At 47.3% G+C, this 15,894-nt stretch overlaps 1 protein-coding gene across 1 annotated transcript; it reads right to left on the bottom strand.

The window, feature by feature from the left end:
* Nucleotides 1–2,330: 2,330 nt before the first annotated feature.
* Nucleotides 2,331–14,850, bottom strand: LOC308532593 (phosphofurin acidic cluster sorting protein 2-like; the record flags this gene model as incomplete). The annotated part of the gene is made up of 6 exons (XM_081110098.1): nt 2,331–3,669; nt 3,784–4,302; nt 4,477–6,071; nt 14,016–14,124; nt 14,519–14,630; nt 14,838–14,850. 6 exons carry the CDS (start codon nt 14,848–14,850, stop codon nt 2,331–2,333), a joined length of 3,687 nt encoding a protein of 1,228 aa, XP_080966224.1.
* Nucleotides 14,851–15,894: the final 1,044 nt, after the last annotated feature.

Raw genomic sequence — 15,894 nt, 5'->3', positions numbered from 1 at the left:
TGCTCCCGCTGAGGCACTGGGCCTTGTTTGGCAGGTAGGAGACTGCAAGTTGAGCTCTATGGAAGCCAACAGCATCATCAGTCTGGGAAATTCTGAAGGTGCTGGTCCAGCCAGATGCTCAGGATGCAGGAGATGGCCCTGGCGAGAGAGATAGGTGAGCAGCAGAATGTGAGGCCTGCCTTTCCCTTCCACACGGCCCTCCCACAGCACCACTCAGAGAGCCTGGGGTCCTATGCCTGCTGCTCCTGCCCATCCAGAAGCCAGACCTTCTCCTCGTCCACCTTCAGTCTGGCAGTCCTGGCAGAGATGGGCCTGCTCACCCAGGAATGGTTGGCATGAAGCCCTCCTACCTGACAGCTCGGGATCAATGAGGGAACCACCTGTCCCCTTCTTCAGGGGAACCTGACATGCTCTCGCAGTGTCCCTGTTCCCTCCCATTAGGACTGAGAGGCCTGGTGTCCACCCAGTTCATGTCACTCATTGGCACTGAGCAGGTGCTTCAGGAATACTGACCAGTGAGCAAACAAACAAACCCCAGGGCCTTCCTATCACCTCAAACTTTGGCTCCTGCACCTACATGCTGCCTCATTCACTAGCTGTCCTGTGTGGTTCTTTGCCTCCCACTGAAACTCAACTCCCACAGGGTGGGGTACCCCAAGCTGCCACTGCGGAGGTTCTACCAGATTAGGGAGCAAGGTCCCGGGATAGGGGTGCAGACTGGGCTAGAATTAGGAGTGGAAGGCTATGAATTGTCTGAGGGGCTGTCTGTCCACTGACCTTCCCACTCGCCCACACCACCCATATCCACTTGCACAGCTGTCTGACTCATGTCCTTTTTTCTAGGGAAGCCCTCCGACCTCTGTCTCTTGCAGAAATCCCACCATGAGTGGGATCCATGGTTTTGCCAACACCTTGAATTCACAGTCTCCATACTCCCCTCATGGATCGGATCCAAAACTGACTCACGTTTTCTGCTGAACAGAGGTTTACCATCCTCTTCACAATACGCAAAGATGCAGCCATAGGGAGAGGAGGCCAGGAGGACGTCACATCAGGTGTTCTGTGGACACTATGAGCCTGTGCAGCCTAGTGGGACTGAATCGCTCCCTCCCAGAAGGAAGCTCTGGAGTGCAGGCTTGGGGTCTGCTCTGAGCACTGGGTTATGGTCAGTGCCTAGAAACATTTCTGTACCAGGCAGGGCTTCTAATATACGTGCTGATTGAATGAGCCCAAACCAGCCCCACCTCAGATTGCTGGGTGAGCCTGGGCCCCACTGCTCACCCCTGGCATCTCTAATCTGGATTCACCTGGGACAGAGACCCCTAATAGTATCTCCAATCTCTTTGGAATATTAGAAAAGAGCTAAACCCAAGGCCCCAAAGAGAATCACAATTTGGCAGTGGCTTCTTCAACAGAAAGAGAAAATGACCAGTTGGTTCAATCACAGCCCCTGCAGCAGACCTCTCCATTGCCTAGGCTCCCAGAGAACACTTACCAGGGAGGAACCCAGCGAGTCCCTACAATAACCCTATGAGCCTGCTCCCTGCTTCTGGGAGGTTTCAGAGGAACAAACACTCAGAGAGTTGCAGTGACCTGAAGGCAAACAGCCAACAGGTGGCCTGGTGAGCATGTGCTCTGGAGGGGGAGGGGCTCACCTGGTAAATAATTGGTTCCACAGCTGCTGGGTGGTAACAAATGTTCTGTAGTAACAGGAACGAAGGTGGGTTCCCTCCTCAGGTAATCGACCACTTTGTCTAGCCAGTGTGCTAGGGCGATGCGCACCATACAGGTCTTTTCTCTTTCTGCCTGTGAGGCTGGAGTTCACTGGTAACCCTGAGTAGGTGGTGCTAGACCAGTTGGCTGTCGGGCAGCTGTTTCCCCAGGGCTGGGCTGACTGGACTCCAAGTTCTGCTCAGAATACTGCCATCAGAGGCTAGCCCTTGACCTCTGGCTGCCAACCTCTGAGTCTGGGCACAGGTTGGAGCTGTCTCCCAGGGAAGCAGAGTCCTGGCTTCCTGGAAGGGCAGGTCTTCAAGGCCAGAACCCTTCTCACTGAGAATGTTGGGCATCCGGAGGCCAAAACACATCTTCCATGATGCTCCAGCTCAACACTGCCCTCCTGAGTCCCACCCGCCACAGCCTTCTGGTTACTGAACAGAGCATTGAGGAGCTCCCAGGGAGGGGCAACCCCCTTAGGTTCCAGGCTGTGAGCACATTCTCTTTGTGTTCCCAGGGTCTGTGTCTGTAGGAAACTGTACTCTTCACAGAAAAGCAGCTGGGTCCTTCTGGTCTTGGCCAAGGCAGAGTGAAGGGCAGGGGAAGGGGCAGGGCTAGAAGGTGGGATTGTTGTGTCCGAAGATGCAGATGGGGAAGTGCTTGACGTGGGAGGACCACTGGGCTGACAACTGGAAAAACGCCACGTCATTCCACTCGACGCCATCGATGACGACCGGCAGCATGCTCTGCTGGTGCTTGGCCCTGCAAACCAGGCGACCAATGCCCTGGATGCACTGGCTTTGGGACTCCACATTCTCGTCCGTGGTTTTCTTGGGCGCCTTCTTTTTTCTCTCCTTGGTGACCACAGCCATGGACAAGGCAGGTGTTGCTGTGCCCTCACCACTGCGGGGCAGCCTGCTGACCTGGACAGACTGGAAGAAGCACTTGAGTGTGTTTTTGGTGGTAGGCAGCTGTTTCTTCTCTGTGACTCTCTTCGTATCTATTGGCTGGGCTGCTGTCCAGTAATCCACCTGCAGCTCCATCATGTGTGCATGGACACTCTGACTGGTGGAGGACAGGCGCCCACTCATTGATGCGGGGGAGAGTGTGTTGGGTGAGGCCTTCCCGGTAGGGGACAGAAGCTCACCGGAGCATGAGGTGACTACATCATCTGAGCCTCCTGACATGGCTGCAGATGGTTCCACTCTTCCAACCTTCACTGCCCCCACAAAGGGGATGAGCTGTGTGGACTTTTCATTGGGGCGCTGCTGCTTAGACATGAGAATGGCCTCAGCAATGGGCAGCAGGTAGACACAGTTGGCCCCTGCAACGTACTCAGAGATTCTCGACACAACGTCCTGTGTGTCCTGCAAGGTGTTCTCAGACTCCAGGTTGTTGAACATGTCCCGCCAGTACAGGTCCTGGAAGAAGTTGTTGTAGCGGCAGTCCATGGAGCCCAGGTAGCTGGCCAAGGGGTGGGGACCCAGCGGGATGACCAGGAAGCGCATGTAGTCTAGCCATTGGGGTGGCTGCTGGGACAGCTGCCTCACGAAGACCCGCAGCACAGCGTTGAAGTAGGGCTGTGCCCCTGCCACCGCCATCTTCACAGGCGTCAGGGCCTGGGAATCGCAGTTGCAGTATCTCTGCATGTGTGAGACGATGATGCTGAAGGCCTCCTGGACGTCATCTGTGGAGCAAGTGCACACCACGGGCAGCGAGTGCCCCTGCAGGATGTCCGAAAGTAACTGGCCCTGCCAGGCGCAGGTGTTGACCAGGATGATGTTCTCGGGCATCTTGTCCTGGCAAATGAGGATGTTGTGGAGCTGGTCACGGATGGGCTTCCTGGGGATCTGCCACTGGCTCTGTGGGTATGGGCTCTCGTTGCCCATTCTGTTGACCCACTCATTCAGGGCTGTGCCGCAGCCCCGGTGGCCAGCCTGCTTCCTCTTGGACCTGCTGGAGGGCAGGACCAGAGACTTGGTGAAGCGCACTATGGATGGCAGCTTCTTGGTGAACCAATGCTGGGCGGAGGACCCTGCCTCCCGGTTGTCCTCCAGCTGTGCCAGCTGCTTCCCAGGGGAGCGAATTGTGTGGGCCACTGAGTCAGAGCTACTGTCGCTTGACATGCTGTCAAAGTATCGCCTGAGTTTGGGCTTTGGGGTGCTGGGGACACTGATATCGTCCTCCGTGTCTAGGCTACTGTCACTAGAGCTCAGCACAATATCATACCGACGGTGCAGAGCCTTCTCCACTTTGGGGACATGCCTCACAAGGGCCTGTTCTGAGGATATGACCTTCTCCGACACTTGGGCCCTGAGCATAGATGCCACGGCTTCCTGGTGGTAATTGTGTTGCCTGTTCATGCACCTCCTTCTTACTATGAGATTCCCTTGGTCCAAGTTATTCTCCTGGGACTGCCTGTGGACGGCATTGTGACTGGCCGGCTGCTCAAAGAAGCAGCTCTCAGATGTGCTGGCGAGGTGGTTATGCGAGGTTTGGGCCTTGTTGCTGGCCGGCATGGCAGTGGCCTCCTGATCGATAGGCTGGCGGGACAGGGAGGCCATTCGAATCTTAGTGGTGGGTGTGCTGTAGGCCACAAGTTGGGAGTCACTGTGGCTTGTCTGCTTGCCTCCCGGGGCCCTCGCGTTCTCAGGCGGGTGGGCCAGACTCAGAGGCTCCTTTTGGATCCTGGTGCTGTGGAGGCCCCGCATCTCCATCGGCAAGCTGGAGTCTGACAGGCCTTCCATGTATGGCCTGAGCTTGGGACTGGGGCTGCTGAGGACACTGTGATTGTCCTTCATGCCTGGGCCGTTAGACAGCCCTTCAAAGTATGGCCGAAGCTTAGGTATGGTGGTGCTGAGGACGCTGCCATCGTCCTCAGTGTCTGTGCCACTGTCACTGGGGTTCGGCAGCATGTCATACAGGAGGTCCAGGTCCTCCTCCACCTCCGGCACATGTTCCCCATGGTCCTGCTCAGGGTCCAGGACCTCCTCCAAACCTTGGACTGTGCACAGCCATAACAGGACTTTCTGGTGGTAGTTCTGTTGCGTGGTCAGGGTGCTCCTTGTGAATATGAGAGGCCCCTCATCACAGTCACCCTCCTCCTGGTCAGCGGTGTGGTAGCTGGCCTCCCGCTGCGAGAAGAAGCTCTCACACATGCACTCAGAGTAGTTGTCCGAGGACTCAGCCTCGGGACTGGCTTGCCTGGCGCTGTCCTCCTGGTCGATGGGCGGGATGGACAGAGAGATCTGGATGTTGTCCACCTTGCTGGTGGGTGTGCTGTGGGCCACAAATCCATTGTCCGTCTCACTTGGCTGCTTGCCTCCCAGGGCCCACGAATTCTCGTGCATGTGGGGCAGACTCAGAGGCTCTGTTTGGGTCCTGTCACTGTGGCTGCCCCACATCTCCGTCTGCAAACTGGAGTCTGACAGGCCATCCAAGTATGGCCTGAGCTTGGGCCTGGGGGTGCTGAGGACGCTCTCATCATCCTCCAGGTATGGGTCACTTTTCCTGCGTTTCCCCATCATGTCAGACCGAAGGTCCCTCTCTGACACTTTGGACCTGTGAAACAGCGCCAGGACTTTCAGCTTCAGGTTTCCTCCTATGGATGGCCGCTGCTTCTTTGGTTCCCCCTTCTCCAAGGCGTCCTTGTGCAGGTCCTGTCTGTGCTTTCCCCTGCCGCTGGCCTGCAGCTCATCCTGCCCCTCGTAGTTCCCTGCCGCCTTGGCCTTAGGGCTGACCTGCATGGCACTATCCTCGTGTTCAATGGGCTCACTGCACAGGGAGGAGATCCAGATCTCGGCCACCGCAGTGGAGGATTCCTTGATGCTGCGAAAGAGGCTCACCATCTGGCCACACCTGGGGTTTCGCTGCATGACGTCAGCCATGTGGATGGCGCCAGAGGCCAGTGTCTTGTAGCCCAGGACGTTTCTGTTCTTAGAGCACTTCCTCTGCTCCAGCATTATCAGGAGCTTGTTACCTTCTCCCTTGAGGAAGTGGTTGTACTGCAGGGAGAAGGTGAGCGCCAGGTTGGTGTGCACTGGTCTACTGCGGGGCAGCACAATCTCTTGGGACCTCAGGATGCCCTTGGAGTCCCGCATCCTCATGGAAATTACCACGGAGTTGAGGTCCTTGGCCAGCTTCTTGAAGATCACTAGCTTCGTTACAGTGAGACTACACCACCTGGGCACGCAGCTGGGGCTGGAGCAGTCCACCTCCCAGGTGGCGAACAGGTTCTGGGGCACCAGTGTTTTGAGCACCGTGGACGTGCTGGCCAGGCCCACAGTTCGTGAGGAAGCTGCAGCTGCTGGCACCCTACCGGACCTTTTCCTACTCAGGGTTGGTGGTTTTTTCTCCTGTGGTGGGACAGAGGAGGGACATGATTGGTGCATGAAGTGGGGCATGAGTGAATCAAAGGAGAGTGTGGCCACACAAAAAGCGGCCACTCGCTAATCTGTGATTAGGTCAGGGAAGGCCTGGGTGATGGTCTTTTAACCTCAGAGACCTAAAGTTATCACAAAGATGCTTTGAAATTAAAACGTTTTAACTAAAAGCTGTTTACGGTGGGTCGCTGGGTCCTAGGTTGGAGTCTTCTGCAAAAAGGTCATTATTTACCTTAACTGAGACTGTCTACTGTCTTTTGGAATCTACAAGAACATAGCTTTGGAACGTCAAAGGAATTTTCCTTTTTTTTGGATACTCTGTGCTCTGTGGAGACCACAAATCCCCTCATTGTTATTGAGTTCATTGTTGGCTGTTCTGTCCTATATCCCCCTATGGGAAAGAAGTATGTGTCTGTCATTTCACTTTTCATCCAATCTATCACCAATGGATTTCATGCAACTCACATACATCGCCACTTCTGACCGTAATATCTAAAAAAAGGTGACAAGTGCCATTCTCCAGAGCATTATTTCAATCTATTGAGGTTTTGATTCAAGGCAAATGACCATTTGGCTCAGATAAAATCTCAACAATTGTTCACAGGTTTGAATGCTTCTGACATGGACATTTACTTGGCACAATACAGCAGGATCCCAGAAAATCTCACCCAGCACCACCCTGCAGACCTACACCCGGTGCTGGCATCCAGCAAAGGGTCCATTGACGCACCAGTTCCCTGCCTGCCGGTGAACCTGTGACTCTTGTCTGTTGGATTCAGGACCTTCCCTTGCTTGTGTTGCTGACTTTATTGGAGCCTTATTTTGTAATAGTCTTGGCGGAACAAAAGTTAACAGTTCATAGATCCCAGGCTATGGAGAGACAGGAGGGAAAATGGGACTGGTTTTCCCCCCTGGCTTTTCTATAGGATTTGCCTTTTGAGAGTCTGGGCAAACACCTTAGCTGTTGAAGTGAGAGCTGATCTTGTTCAGCTCAGAAGATACAGGGGCACATCCTCCTTCCTGCATGAATCTCAGATGTTCTTAGACAACTGAGGATCTTTGCGGATGTGTCAGAGGTCATTCCTCATGACATGCAGGAGCCCCATAAGGAAATTCCCACACAACTGCAATTAAAATAACTGGCTCTTCAGGGGGAGCACTAATGAGGTTTAGTCCACCTCTGCTGGTAGCCCTTCTGGTGGTTGTAGTCAGCAAGGAGAGGAACTGAGGCACATAAGAAGGTTGAATGAGACTCTAGGGGAGTGAGCAACTTGCAGCTCAACCCATAAAGCAACAAACTTTAACCCACTACATAACACTCCTAGAAACTGTGCTGAGACTCTGAAGATACCAAACAATAAAAACAACAGCAACAAGCACACCTATAATTAACATGGGAAGTTGTGCCTCCATGGCTGGGAACTCCCAGGCCCCAGCCCTCATTAATATTCCTGATAGGAAGCCTTGACTTGCAAGTGCTTTACAGAAGGTTAAATGTAGGAAGATTTAACTACAAAATATCAACTGAGAAATGGCCAATATACAGTTTTCTTTGGGTGCCTAAATTAATTTTTCACAGGCAAAATAAAACAAAAGAAACAAATAACTATAACAATGGCGGCCTGAAAATTGAACTGATTGAGTGCATAGGATGCACATCTTGATTTGGAAATTAGAAACTTCTCAGGAGAAGCACAGGCAAATTCTCTTTAAAAAATAAATGAACAAGAAATTTCAGAGATTATCTTCCAACTCTCCTGAAGCTAATACATGCTAACACCCCATCCTCCCCCTTCTATAGCACGTCCCCTATATCTTTTGCTCTCTGAGCTTCCTTGTCTAGATGTGTTCCTTCCCTTCCCTTCTTTCTTCCCATTCTGTCCCCTCCACTGCCCCTCCCTACTGACTTAAGGGAAAATGAGATTAGGAATTCTGCCAACTCCCTTTGGAGAAAAGCTGCTCTCAGCCAGAGAGGAATCAGCAATCATCCTCCATTTTCTCTATGGACCTGATTGGTTCACAGAGAAATTTAACTGATGGAACATGTAATCCTGGCTATTTTATCCTATTGCAATTAATATACTCCTGGTTTCTGGGAGCAAAAGCAAGAGAATTACTAAATAAGGTTTGTAGAAATCTCCTATAGAGAAGCCTCCACACTTTAGGGATATAGGAAACTGAAACAGGATTTAGAAAAAGGATACAAACAGAAACATGCCTAGGGCTGCTCCAAGCTTGTTTTTCCTTCCCACTGATACTTTGGGAGAATTTTTAATGATCATTAAAAGGGAAGCCATTGCCCTAGCCAGTTTGGCTAAGGAGATAGAGTGTTGCCTGCAGACTGAAGGGTCCCAGGTTTGATTCTGGTCAAGAGCACATGCCCAGGTTGCAGGCTTGATCCCCATTAGGGGGCGTGCAGAAGGCAGCCAATTGGAGATTCTCTCTCATCATTGATGTTTCTATCTCTCTCTCCCTTTCCCTTCCTCTCTGAAATCAATAAAAAATCTATTTTAAAAAAGGGGGAGGAGGAGAAGCCACTAAGTACCCTGTATATATTGAGGCTATTTTATTTCTTTTTAACCACAACCAATTAATTGCTTTCACCATCGGAATAAAGCTTTCCTACAAATGTCTGTTTTTTAATCAAAACCTGTTTCCTTCCAACTAGGGAATGTTATGAGAATATATATGGTTTGCTTATCAAATCTTCCCCAATTCCCCTGTTTAGTGAGTGTGTTTTTTTTTTACTGTTTAATGAAATCAGTGATGCTGACATATGCTTTCTCCAGAATAGTAACATATATACTTAGAATAAATGAACCAGATACTGAACCAAAAGGGAAAGTAATGATTTTAAAGGAACCTTCGAGGGGGAAACTAAGCTTGAGACTGACCGAATGTTTGCTAATCATCTCTTCTTCAGTATTATCTTCCACAAGACCCTGAGAGATGGCTGAACAGGGTACCCACCCTACTCAGAATGGCCCCAAACAGCCCAGAGACCTGCAGACATGCCTCTAACACTAGGCTTGCTCCTATGTCTGCCTAAAGATGGGGGACCAGCCCATAGTGAAGTGAGAATTCTCTTTTGGGGTACATGTTCACCAAATGGGAGTAACTTGACCCTGAGTGCCTCAAACAAGAAGCCAATCTGCTTTTGTTACACCAATTACCTGGTTGCAATATAAAGTGGGTAATAGAGAGGCTTTGGCACCATTAACTTTAAGACTATCTCGTACCTGGGACCTGTGTTGCCATTCCCAGGGGAGACAGACGGCGGTTTCATATACCTAAAAGTCTTTATACCTCTCAGAGTTGTGAGCTTTCTGGAAACTAGAAAAATATTCCCAAATAGAAAGAAACCATCCAAAAATGGGTGAATGCATTTGTCAATCCCTTGCTAACATTTGTCGGGGGGGGCAACCCAGTTCCTGAGGTATTGAAAATGACTATCCTTGTTTTACAAATGAAGTTTTCAAGGTGCCATAGGTTTTGCTCCAGAAACAATTCAAAGCCCACAAAGTCCTTCTCCCTTCCCCAAACCTCCCCTATTCATTTTGGAGTCTTACAGGTAATTGGCTTCATGCAACCAAAGTCCCAGAACCCTTGAAGTGAAAATACCTGAGTTCACCAAGACGTCTTGTCTAGGCCATTTTTAAAAATACAGATCTCTGGAAGATATGACTTATCCCAATAGAAAAAACAATACCTTACCCACCTACACAAATCTCTTTAGCTTTTTCCACTATATCTTTCTAACTTAGTAAGTTTTAATGAAAGCTATTAAATGTCTACACATTTTGAAATAACGTGAATACTGACACACTGATTGCTAGACAAGTCTGAAGTTCACTGCTTTTGGGGTTTTTTTAATTGCAGAAGGTCTGTAAAATGGATTTGGAGCTCTTGATGTAATGTTTTTTGCTTTGCTGAAGGTGTGTTTTTTGAAAGTAAGAGTTTGATTAAAATATGTTCATCCATGTCAATCTAAGGAATGCTGTTTGTTCACTTGTGTGCTTATGACTGGAAATTAATGCTCCTAACAGTTAAAAGTTCCAGTTAAGTTGGAAGAAATTATACAGTTATGACAATAGAAGGCTTGAGGTATGGAGAGTCATATTTGAGGGAAAAGGTCACATGTAAGTTTCTCTAAGGATAGTTATTTCTGAATGGGTAAGAAGGTTTGTAAAAGGTGAGGAAAGGTTTGTAAAAGGGGGTATAGGCTATACAATTTTGTGAAAGTTTTATATAAAAATATTCTTTTATTTCTCTACCAAAAATATAATTCAAATTGTGTGTATAGTCTTTGTGTGATATGTGTTCATCTGTGTGTTATGTGTGGTGAATTGTCAGCCTCCATATGACATTACTAGGATATAATCTTTTATTGGCCTACAAAGGTTAAATGCTTATGTAAATTAAGGAGAATTCTGTAGTCTGGACAAAATACTTAATATTACAACTGCTTGCAAGTATGATTAATATCTTTTAGAGTTAGTTACCCTAAGTCTGTGTTTGCTTTACGTAGATTTACAAAAAGTCCATGGTATAATCTTTTGCACAAGTATATTTGCAACCTTCCCAAAGTTTCTATTGTAAGAGGCTTTTAAAACAGGAGATGACGTTGAGTCAATTCCAATGGGCACTGGAGTACCTCAAGGATTTATTCTCTCTCCTTATTAGAGAAACGTTTTTGACTAATTTAGGACTACTTAATATGCTTGAAATTACCTGAGAAGCTTTAAAAAATTAAAAATATAAATAACTGTGCTATTTGTGTACCTATATTTTTATTAAAATGGATGTTCTAAAGATTTCAACCTGCCCTAGGAAGGAATGTACAAAGATTCAAGAAAATTTCAAATAGGAAACACTCTGTTGTAACAGTGGTCTTGGTGTCAGCGACACCAGGCCAGCCAAGAGGATGGTTCCCTGTGAGGGTGTCTGGCAGTTCGACTCCGGGTATTTGTGGCACAAACATTGGAAGTTGATGAATTATATCCAATTCTCAATACAAGAAGCCATGGACAATGTTTTAAAATCTTACATGCTTTCTGTTCCTTTTATATTGAAATTATGTATTGAATCCAAATATATACATATACTTATATATTTTCATATCGTTCTCTGTAAATTTACAGTAATTGTTGTTATCCAAAAATTATTGCCTTGAAATGTTATATTTTACCAAAAAGGCAGTTTTTCATCAATTGCATTGCAATCAAAACTATAACCATACCACTTTGTTTTGTCATTCATAGATATTGTTTTACTTTACTGCATTTTCAAATATGTTACATCTTTAGAAAAATTCATGAAAAGGACTCTTGACTTACTCTATTTTTTTATTCTTTTCATATATTTTATTGATGAGAGAGAAACATCGATCAGCTGCCTCTGGCACAATCCCTACTGGAAATGTGCCTGCAACCAATGTATATGCCCTTGAACTGAATTGAACCTGGGACCCTTGAATCCTCAGGTCTAAGCTCCACCCACTGAGCCAAACTGGTCAGGGCTTGACTTACTCTAAGTAACAGGTTTCTACACAGGTCACATCTCTGAACTGAATGCAGAAGTATAGATCTCTAAGGAATGAGTGAATTCACGAAAATACTAGCAAATAACCAGGATAAACAACAAAATGGGTAGGGAACTAAATGAAGAGAAGATGGTTATTATTGTTATGACTCTGTTTAAAATACTGCTGATTTTTAAATCATTTTGTTTTTCAAATATAAGGAAAACTGAAAAGCAGAAATTCTACATTACTATCCATGACTCACTAGGAAGGTTAGAGGCAATGATACATTAGTGACATTCATTTCACAGTAATCCCAAGAGACAAAGACTTCAAGGACCAAAACCTACAACCTGGAGATTTTGTTTATTGAAACACATTAATTAAAGACTCTCTCCAATGTGTTAAAAAGGATGTTACCTTATGAGAGGCCTAACCATAAATGGATATCTGTCACTGACACTGCCCTCCATCCACCAAGGAGACTGAAGACTTGTCAAGGATGAGAAACCACTGGCCGTGGGGGCTGACAGCTTTCCCAAGAAGTCAACAAGGCCTGGATGCTGACAGATTACTGCTGCTCAAACCTTCTTCTTCTATCTCCTAACTGTTATTGATTATATGTACACCAACTGATTTTTATATTTTTATTACACACCTTATTACTTATGAGTAGTTGAATTTTGATATCTGCTAAGTTTTCCCACCTACTAGACAAGTACATTCTAATGATCAGTATGGAAAGGAAACAGTAGAGAGTCTTAATTCTTCAGGTAAAACATAGCATAAGTACAAGGAACAGTGGATGAAGAAGGAAACATATAATTAGCTTAATAAGCAATTATGAAAATACATGCAAAGGGTTTTTGGTTGGCTGGGATGCTTATTTTCCTTAGTCACTTTCTTGTCTAGTAGTAGACATTTTCTATTCCTAAGCAGTGTTCCTGCTTTAATGTTTTTGCTTTTGTTCCTGGTATGTAAATATTATACTAGATACAAAATACCAAAACTTAAGACAAGCAGCAAACGGACTCTGCTCATGTTAGCTCAAAATATAAAATTGATACAAAATATTTTTTAACAAGAACACATAGGATCTCATGCCTCCCATGCACCTGCCTTTTTATTTTGATTAATAATAAAAATTCCACTTTGAATGCCATTTAAGGTTATAGTCTTACCTTATCCCGAATGGTCCATTGTTCAGGAAGACATAACACTAACACTCATCATCAATGCATAATTTGTATTGATTTCTGAATAAAAGGAGGATGTGTGAATGAAAAAGGGGCCCCATGCTGACCTGACTAGCTCAGGGAAGTCCTGCAAGGCAGCCTTGCAAACTCAGAGACCTTAAGTAACTACAAAGGATGGTCTGAAATTAAAACACTAACAGGAGCTCATGATGGGTCGTCAGATCCTTGTGTGGCATCTTCCCTGACAAAGACCAATCTTTACCTTAACTGAGTGTGTGTACTGCCTTTTTGCCTCTATGATAACATATCATTGGATTTTCCTTATTTTGGACACCTCATTCTCAGGCACTGTTCTGTGCTCTGCGGAGATCAGAGATCCCTTCGTTGCTATTGAGTTCATTGTTGACTTGAAACTATCCTCCATCCACCATTGTAAAAGAAATATGTGCCTATCATTTTACCCTTTTTCCAATCACAGAAGTGTCTCCAATTTGCTTTCTCCTGTCTCCCTAATCTATCACCCATGGATTTCAAGCAACCCACATAAGTCTGCACTTTTGCTTGTATTGTATAAAATGAGGTGCAAAATTGTCATTCTCAGGAGCATTTTCTCATCCCATTGAGATTTTTCTCGCTCACAATTGTTGACATTTTGGATCAAATAAACACACACACATTTTTCAGAGCTCTGAAAGTTTTTCACATTAATAAGAGAAAAGGTTCTTGGCAGGAAAAGTAGAATTGCAGGTGAGGAATATGAAGCACATTAGTATCTTAGGTCATTCTCTTCGCAGAGGACAAACAGCACATGCTTGTATTAACAGTGTCACCCGTGCGATTTCTGACAGAACACCCCAATGTGTGATGAGCACACAGAGGCTTTTCCTGGGGGGGCAAGATTTGGATGTCAGGACATGTGGTATGTTTAGTGTGGCACCGTCGTCATGGCAATGGAAGGTTTTAAGTCCAGGTCCCACAGAAAAAAGACGTGGATCTCTGTGATAAGCAGTCGCGGTCCCCATACAATGTGCAGCCCTGGGAGGCCCCAGCTCCTGACATGGAGGAGACGAGGACCCAGATTCCTTTGGGAACTGGACACTAGGAGGGATCTCAGGGGAGTAGCAGGGTGCCTTCTGGAACCTGAGTCCTGCTGACTCCCTGGGGTCCTGGAGTTTGGGTCAGTTGGGCACCTACACTCACCCTGCGGCGGTGCTTCAGGCTTGAGGATATCTCAGGTGTCTGTGCCGCCTGCAAGGGCGTGGAATTGAAGACCCCATCTGTCGGCTCCGGTCCGCTCTCCTGTGCAGAGCTCTATACAGACAGTTTCCAGTCACCAGGGGAAAACCTCAGAGCCCTGTTTTGCTGGTTCTCTAAAACTTGTGACTCTCCACTCCAGACACACAGAATGTGATCTGCTGAGACCTCTACTGGCAAGGAAAAGGCATGACAGCCTGAGGGCCTAGGACTCCCATTGGCATAGATAAGGGACCCCTCTAGAGCCCCATCTCCACCTGCCTGCCCTACCCTGGGGTGTGATCACAGCAGGACCTCGAGGTTATCCACTGCTCCAAACACTCCCGCGGTTCTCCCTGCAGGACCCCCTATCCACCACATGAAGAGGGGGGATGTGGGCTGCACAGGGATGGCCCACAGAGGAGGCTGGCCTGGCGTGAATGGGTCTGACCCAGGCCACCTTCACTTACCTGAGGGGATCTTCTTGAAAACGGCCAGAGATGTCGGGCACGAGTGGTGAACCGTCTACAGAGTCTGGAACAACGCTCCCTGCAGGGTCTCCGGGAACCAGAGCCCCCACAACTGGGAACACAACAGGAGAACATGTTGAACTGTCAACTGTCTCTTGCCAAATGAGTGGCAGTTGGGCAGTTGCTAGAGAGTGGGTGCCTGGTTACCGGGGTTCCAAGTTCTATTAGGCAGTGACCTCACTTCCTGGAATTGCCTCCCTGATGACTCCCCTCACCTAATAACAGCTATAGATAGTCCTGTGGGCTGCTGACTGCTCACCTAGCTTCTCCATGGAATACCAACATTGTACACAGTGACACGAACACACCCTCTCCACAAGGTTTAGCTGCAGCCAGGGTACTAGGTTTGAGGAGACAGACCAGGGCTCAGACTCAACCCCTCATTCTTACCTCTTCTTGATCCTGGATAAGTCATTGTGCCTGTTAGATCCTGTCTCTTCTCTGCCTGCACAATGGATTATTGCAGCATGTGCTTCTTAGCGTTATTTACGCTCATGAAGGAAGTAGCTATAAAGTAGGAGGAGGAATGCCACAAGGCAAAAGTGCCTACAACCCCTTTTTCTTCCTATTGTCACCTCCTCGGTGTCTGATTTTCTTTTAATTCCACAAAGAGTCATTTGATTGTGTGTGTGTGTGTGTGTGTGTGTGTGTGTGTGTGTGAGTGAGTGAGAGAGAGAGAGAGAGAGAGAGAGAGAGAGAGAGAGAGAGATTGTGTGCGCGCACACGCACATATGCTAGTGCTAGGTTGAATTGTGTTAACAAAGCCTGAATACAGTAGTTTGCAGAGGCAACGGTTAATTTCATAGCCATGTGACTTCAATGATCTGGTGGAACTAAAAAGACGTCCTGATTTTTTGGATTATTCATCTTTTTTCTTATTGTAAGGATGAGAGTAAGAACTTACAAGGTCATATGTCAGAGTGGAAACCACAAGTTGACATTTTATTTGACAATGGCTTGTGGGGGACATGACTTCCATTTCCCCCTTTCTAACAGCTGCCAATTCCATATCCTGGTGGTCTGGGGAGTTTGGGTCAAGGCCCCAGAGTGGAGTTATTAGCACAGCTCACTGGCCTGGCCAAAGTGATGACGGTTGTATGTGGACATGTGACTTCAGTGAGTTGAATAAAATTCTTCTTATTAGTCACAAGAAAAAATGTTCCGTTTGCATATGTCTCATGGCCTTGTGAAAACATGGTTTTAGTCAATAATCATGTGAGAGGTGCAAATGAAAACAAAAACGAGGGCCCTGGCCGGTTTAGTCAGTGGAAAGAGTGTTGGCCTGAGGAATGAAAAGTCCCGGCTTCGATTCCGGT

Source organism: Myotis nattereri (genome assembly GCF_964212035.1).
Source record: "Myotis nattereri genome assembly, chromosome: 16".
In the NCBI taxonomy this organism is placed as follows: Eukaryota; Metazoa; Chordata; class Mammalia; order Chiroptera; family Vespertilionidae; genus Myotis; species Myotis nattereri.
The sequence above is the reverse complement of the archived record's forward strand: the minus strand, read 5'-3'. Positions and strand labels throughout refer to the sequence as shown.